This window comes from Micropterus dolomieu, linkage group LG05, assembly GCF_021292245.1.
Source record: "Micropterus dolomieu isolate WLL.071019.BEF.003 ecotype Adirondacks linkage group LG05, ASM2129224v1, whole genome shotgun sequence".
In the NCBI taxonomy this organism is placed as follows: domain Eukaryota; kingdom Metazoa; phylum Chordata; class Actinopteri; order Centrarchiformes; family Centrarchidae; genus Micropterus; species Micropterus dolomieu.
The window spans coordinates 22,019,136-22,026,323 of record NC_060154.1 but is presented as its reverse complement, the minus strand read 5'-3'; the positions used below and the strand labels follow the sequence as shown (position 1 = coordinate 22,026,323).

General features: G+C 36.7%; 2 protein-coding genes across 2 annotated transcripts in view; both read left to right on the top strand.

Moving 5' to 3' along the window:
* Window positions 1-559, top strand: part of LOC123971097 (granzyme B(G,H)-like) — a 6,760-nt gene extending 6,201 nt beyond the window's left edge. Inside the window, exon 9 of the mRNA XM_046049696.1 lies at window positions 110-559. Coding sequence (XP_045905652.1) covers window positions 110-271 — 162 coding nt within the window. The 3' untranslated portion in view covers window positions 272-559. The remainder of the gene's footprint in view (window positions 1-109) is intronic.
* Window positions 560-3,225: 2,666 nt separating this feature from the next.
* Window positions 3,226-7,188, top strand: part of LOC123971293 (transmembrane protease serine 9-like) — a 14,891-nt gene continuing 10,928 nt past the window's right edge. The window contains exons 1-5 of the mRNA XM_046050011.1: window positions 3,226-3,283; window positions 3,366-3,513; window positions 3,695-3,824; window positions 4,669-4,923; window positions 5,034-5,190. Coding sequence (XP_045905967.1) covers window positions 3,226-3,283; window positions 3,366-3,513; window positions 3,695-3,824; window positions 4,669-4,923; window positions 5,034-5,190 — 748 coding nt within the window. The remainder of the gene's footprint in view (window positions 3,284-3,365; window positions 3,514-3,694; window positions 3,825-4,668; window positions 4,924-5,033; window positions 5,191-7,188) is intronic.

Genomic DNA, 7,188 nt, shown 5'->3' with positions numbered 1-7,188 from the left:
GTATGTTTTGACATTTGTCTGTTCATAGAAAGTGTCAACTGGTTTCTAGCTTCACTGCTTTCTAGTCTTAGAAATTGAATAAACAAATGCAGCTTCCTCCTCCTCACAGGGTGATTCGGGTGGTCCTCTGGTGTGCAGTGGGAAGGCTGTTGGTGTCGTGTCTTTCAACATGAGAAAAAACTGTGACTACCCAAATGTTCCTAACGTCTACACAAATATATCAAAATACCTTCCCTGGATCAAAAATGTTCTCAAGCAAAAGGATTGTTAAATATAGCATACCTTTACTGTGTTGAACTGCCTTCCACTTAGCATCAGGTCTGCTGGAAACTCACTTTTACAGAATGGCCTTTCTTAACAATTGACATCTTTATTTCTTTGGAAATTACTTTGTGATTTTTGCTTGAAAAGTGCTCTTTAAATAAAACCATAATAATAATAATTATTATTACAGTATTATTATACAGTGGAGATATTGCTGTGTTAAGTTGCTCTGTCAATGTTTGCTCTTTATCTGAAATGAAAAATAAAACTTCAGTGTCGAATGTCAAATATTTTATTTCCTGTGGTTATATTCTTCATCAGAAGACAGAAATGTAATGCAAGTTAAATATATATGTAGTATAAGTACCTATATATAAGGGTTTCTTTCCAAAAGGGAATACTGGTAAACTATCAGCTGTCAATTAATAATGAAATGAATTTAACCAGGGCATGAGTTTCCTAACTGTGACACGAGAACATTGAAGATAAAACCTGAATCTAGAAACTGTAGTTTCAGTTGTTCATCTAGTTTGTCACAGAATTCAAATGAATGTGGGCTGTTTAGATCCACATCAAAGACAACTGGTCTTGTGTCTGTGTTTTTTTTTCACCAATAAAACTCATCAAACTGAGGTTCACTTAGTGAAGTGGCTGAGTAGTATCCACAAGCAGGGAGAGGAGGAGGTCCAACACAGTGTCAGAAATCTGAGAGAAAGACAAAACGGCCTCTCTCAGTCTCTGTACTTGTCAGTTTTAAACTTTCATGTTTTTGATTGTGTGTATCTCTGCACGCTCAACTGGGCAAGAAAGTACATGCAGTTCAGCTTCAAAAAAAGTGAGTTTAAAAATATGAAACATGCAAAATGATTAGTATAGTGGTGAAGGGTGAAAGGAGACTTGAAAGTGCTTGCTCTTTAACTGAAATGCAGGGTAAGTTTAATGCAGAACGTATAATTGTGTTCTTATTCTCAGAATGAATGTGCTGTAGTGTTTTCTAACAACACTGCATAGAGTAAAGGTGTGGTGAGGTTCTGAGAGTGCTAAATCCAAAACCTGTCTTAAAAGTAGTTTTTGACATTTTTGGAAACACACTTATTCACTTTCTTGCTGACAATTAGATGAGAACAATGAAACCACACTTAGACGTTAGAGTGTAATTGATCTTTTCATTTAACACTCAGCAACAAAGCAAATAATAGTCCCTGAAATGTCAAACTCTTCCTTTATGCAGTCGTTTCAAACTATTTTGGCTCATTTGCTTCAGGTAAAGATTTGAACTTCTGTCCAGCCCCTGTTGGCTTTATTATACAAAATCAGTTAACATTATTAAAATTAAATATTGCCCCTTGTAAAGTCATTTGCTTTTGTTTTTCAGACACAATGAAGGTTGTAGAAGAAATTAGTTTTGTGACCACTGATTTTTTGTCAGATTTTTAGTTAATCATCTCTGAAGATTCTGTCGGGTCCAAAGACATCCAGAGACACTTTCAACGTGGCACTATTTCCACTGTGGCAACAAAACAAAGTTGCAAAGCAAAACAGGATGTTGTAGGTTAAAGTGGCCTTAGGTGCCCTGTAAGGTCACTAACTCCAGCAGCATGCATGGTAGACAGACAGAGATGAACCATGGGCTACAGCTTTCTCTTAAGGTAACAGACTCTGTTTGGCTTAGACTGAGGGAGGTTTGTAATGCACTGCATGGGGCAACAACTTACATTCATATGTATCAAATGCTACATTTGTTACAACTGCATCTGAATATAGGGGGAAAAAGCACTGACTGAATGTAAATACAATAAATGTGAATGTTTGACTGCTTTACATGACAAATCCATTCACCAAGTCAAGACTGTAATAACTTTTATCGTTTTATCTCCGTCATCTACTAGAGCAATAGTTTTATAACAGTGAAAACATTAAAGCCCAAATGTGAATATCTGAGTTTAAAGTCAGAATTCTGAGAATAAACTCAGAACGCCACAAACCGTGCAGAGAAAAAGATTACATGAAGATTATCTGACACACTGTCTTAAACCTGATCACATACTGAACACATAATCTAAGAGCATGCACTAGGCTGCTGAGACAGCAGAACCACAATCAAAAATACCATGATCACCCAAGATATCACAAGCTGCAAATTTGCATTGCAGAACGGTTGTGGCCATTGAGGGTCGGAGCTTAGATCATAATATAGATGCAAACAGGCTACCAGGAGGACAGGTTGAGGGTCCTGCCAACATACTGCATGGTCTGCACAGATAAAATGTCTAGGACAAACTGATAAAATTGAAAACTCTGATTATTAGTCTTAGGCCTATAAACAGGGCATTAACTCTACTACAATATTTTTCTTGTTTTGTCAGAGCTTGTGGTTGGAATCATCCATGAAGAAAAGCCCCGGGGAACTTAATGCTTAGGCCAGTATGTAGTCTTGGCAATGCAGGACAATGCACTAATCAGTGCATGAATTTGTTAATTTTTTTTTAACACAAAGGTAGATTTGAATTAATTGCCCCTCAACAAGATGGGGTCCAAGAGCAGATAAGGATGCAGGTTTTGCTCTAAAACAAATTACGAATGAAGTCAAGGGAAGAAGATCAAGAATGGATTAATAGAGTGGTCTGTTCACCAAAACCCAAAACAGCCAAATGGTCACAGTGACAAATTTGGAAGTAAATTATCTTGTGTTGCATCTGTGTTCAAACGTTAATGTAGTTAATATTCAAAAACCATCAAAAAAGAGGAAGAATTAATTAATGTGACAGATTGTGTTTAGTACATCACATACAGACTGCCAGATAACACAAACAGACAATATGATACAAAGATAACACAAAAGATGCAAACTTGCAATGCAAAAAGGGATGTGGTTAGAATTCAAGATAAAACAGAATAAACTGCTGTAAAAGGGGTCACTTCACACCCCCAAGAAGACAAATCACTTGACTTGCTGGCATCATGCAGGGTCTTAACAAGCTTCTTTTCTTTCATGTTCTGACATGTCTTGGACAGAATGGTAAGTTTACCAAATCTTTTTATTATCTTCCATCTATGTAATTGGACATTAACTGAATATAGATTTTTACTTACATTTGCAGCACTTGGAGGTAAAATCATAGATGGGGACAGAGCCCCGGAGAACTTGATGCTGTATATGGCCTCTCTGCAGAACATCCGTGGTCATGTCTGTGGGGGATTCCTTATAAGTGAAGACTTTGTAGTCTCTGCTGCACACTGTGACTGCTTGTGAGTTACTTTACCTCTTCCAGTAATTGTTTTTTTATTTAATGTAAATAGAAGTCAAATAAAAAACATTCTGGTTATACAAGCCCAATATTTGAAAAAGAAATATATATTTTGTTGCGTTGTTTTGCTGTTAGCACAAATTGAGAAAATGTATTGACAACTTCACAACTAACTTTTTCAGGAATCCTTCAAGTGTTGTTCTTGGCACCCACAATCTCAAGTCTGCAAGAACAGAGAGATCTATTGAAAAGAAGTGTATTCCCCCATCTTATGAGAATGTTGGTGGAGGGAATGACATCATGCTCCTCAAGGTACAGTGTTTCCCCCACCATTGTTTTGTGGACCCTTTTAATAACCTGTTGATTATAGGACATTTCACAGTACATAGACCTACTGTAACAATGCATTAATTGTGAATTGTCCCCATAAATAAATGCACTTGTATTTGAATATTTCTATGTACATATTTCCATGACACATCAAATTCATTGATATTGATTCAATTTGTAATATTTTCTTATTAAATTGTTGAAACTGTATTTATCCACCACATGATAATACATTATTTCTGATGACAAAATGTTTATAAATTGTAAAATTCAGAAAAATTAAAACGTAAAACATGGAATTTGGGGAAAAAATGAAACAGATTTCATCGGGCCCTGTCCATGGTCTTGTTACCCATTATCTGAATGTAGCTTAACTGTTGTAAACTCCATCAGGAGTTTAGTAACTTTAGCGGTAAAATGTCAAAGAGGAACGGAGAAAGTGACGATCCTAAACAGGCAAAAATTAATGTGCCGCGACTAATACGACACCACGTATGTCGGGGGTCTACAGCACAACTTGACAAAGATCCTTGCGAAACACTCAAGTATATATTAATTCAACCCAGTGGGGATAAAACTAATCTAACAGTATAAAATAAAAACGTCCCTGAAATGCGATAATTATATATAATAAATAATAATTTTATCAAAACACATCCCTATCAAAACTATTCAGGGCAGCTACCAATACATAAACTGTAACAATGCTAACAGTAACCTTCATTTTCATAATTCATCATCTCCAACTTATAACAATTGTTTAACAGACATCTGATGAAGAGTTCAGACAGTTTTTAATCGATACTTTCTGATTTTGTGTCTCCAGCTGTCTAGTGCAGTTCAACTGAACGAGAGAGTACAGCTTATCCAACTTCCCAAGACTGAAATTAGCATGAAAGATGGAGAAAAGTGCAGTGTGGCTGGATGGGGTAAGACTGAAACTGGTGGTGCAGTTGTTGATGACCTGAGAGTGGTGGAAGTGTCTGTCATCAACCCGCAAGTCTGTAAGATGAAATGGCAGAATCTTCCTGCCAATGTTCTCTGTGCAGGTGGATATGACACAAAGAAAGGATTCTGTCAGGTATGTTCTCTGTCTGTTCATAGAAAGTCTCAACTGGTTTCTAGTCTAAGCAACGTATGAATATTTTACATAATCTTGAATAAACATGTTATGATATTTCCTCTTCACAGGGTGATTCTGGTGGTCCTCTGCTGTGCAACGGGATGGCAGTTGGTATCGTGTCTTTCAACAGAAATTACACCTGCAACTATCCAGACGTACCCAACGTCTACACAGACATATCAAAATACCTGCCCTGGATTAACAAGATTCTCAAGGAAAAGAACTGTTAAATGAAACAATTTTACGCTGATGATACACAGAGTAGCTTTTAGAGCAATGTTGCCGTCAATGGTAATGAGTAAAGATTACTACCGTGATCCTCTCCCCCCACCACTCCACCACTCCACCACTCCACCACTCACTCCGCCCGTCGCTATCAAAACACAGTCAGACTTGCCACCAGCAAGATTGCCCAGCAACATTGCTCAAAACGTTGCCCCGTGTATCATCAGGTTTACACAGAGATTTGCTTCAGCATACTTTGATCAGGAGGGACAGTTGTGTCTGTGTTGCTCTTGTCTCTTTAACGCAGAGGCAAAATGAAAATAAAAACTTTTCAAATATAGTTTCCCGTTTACTTCTTGAGATGACACAAATGCTGTTTACATCACTTTGAAAAAAAAATGAAAAAGCTCTTAATTCCAACAAAATATTCAAAAAATGTCTTAGTGTAAGTTTGATGTAATATAAGAGCCGTTCTCCCGTTTTTGGGTTCTAAATCCAAAAACGAAAAACGACTAAACCAAATTCACATAATGGTCCGATTTTAGTTTTATGAAATTCCTATTTTCATTTTCCGTTTGAAGATAGACGTTAAGAAAAGAAAGACCGGTGAGCCAGGTGACCCGGAAGTAAGAGTATAGATACTAAAACAAAAGCCAATCTTTTAGAACGGTCAATATGTAAAATTATGCAGCACTAACGTTATACAAGGGTGATGTTAGGTGAAATTAAATACATAAATAAAATAAATACACCTGGACCGAGAGAAATACGTTAGCAACAGCTGTTGATTGCATGCACTATAATATTGTGCATTTATTCATGTAAACAGCAAGAGTCACGTTTTGTTTAACACATTATTTGGTGCAGTACAGATGGTAGGCTAATATAGGTTAACCTAAGAAATAATTGTGTGTTTAGAGTTGTTACTGTTAGCGCTATGTTTTTAATATTAAATTTATATTTTATGTGGTTTCCACCGTAATGAACCAGCTGTTCCCCCTTTCTACCAACAGGTGGCAGTATTTAAATGAAGGCCTGTACTGTGTCTTTATTAAACGTTTTGAATCCAGATTACTGATATAGATGGATTTATTGTTGTTCATTTCATTTGGTTTGTGATATTTATGTTTTATTTGCAGCTTAGTTATGATCTTCATCATTCACCCTCAGCCCAGAGTTAAACCTGCATGCCCTTCTGTTCTAACCTGGTTCTAACACTGCTGTCAGCTTCTGACCAAAAGAATGATTTACCAGTGTGCTTTATACTGTGTGAATCTTTCTTCTATATACACATTCCCATTGTGTCATGCAAGATGAGAATCCATACAAGTCTTTCCATACAACATTTATTCAACATATATAGCACATACATGCGTTCAAAGGCATTGAATGTACAATCTATGGCTGCAGAATATTGACTGTGAAGCCATGAGGTAAAAACATTTTACGAGTTCCTCAAAAGAAAGTCCAAAACCATAATTACATTATTAAAAACAGGCTGTCAACACAGAGAATGTCTTCTCAGGACGTCAGTCAGGCCTCTGAGGCCACATTTAAAATGTTCTGGCTGATATTGTACAACTGTATGCTAACAAATACAAACAAAAAACAAAGTTAAAATTCAACTTGAACTTCAAAATTGAACTTTGACCTGAACAAGCAGTTCTTCCCTCCTATGTTTTATGAGAGCAGCTCCTCCCCCTACGAGTAAAAACAAATTGGCATTTATGTATATATTATTCAAACAACACATAGGCCTAGATGAGGAAAACCTTTAAAAGTTGAAGTTAACTGTGCAGAAAGCTGCCAGCGAGAACATTTTAAATATGGCCTCACACACCTGACTGACGCCCTGAGAAGACATTCTCAGCATTGGCAGCCTTTTCTTTTATAATTTCATTATGTTTTTGGACTTTGTACAGGCCTGCTGCTCTTGAGAACCTCATAAGATAAATGTTGTATGGAAAAACTTGTATGGATTGTCTTCACTTGCATGAC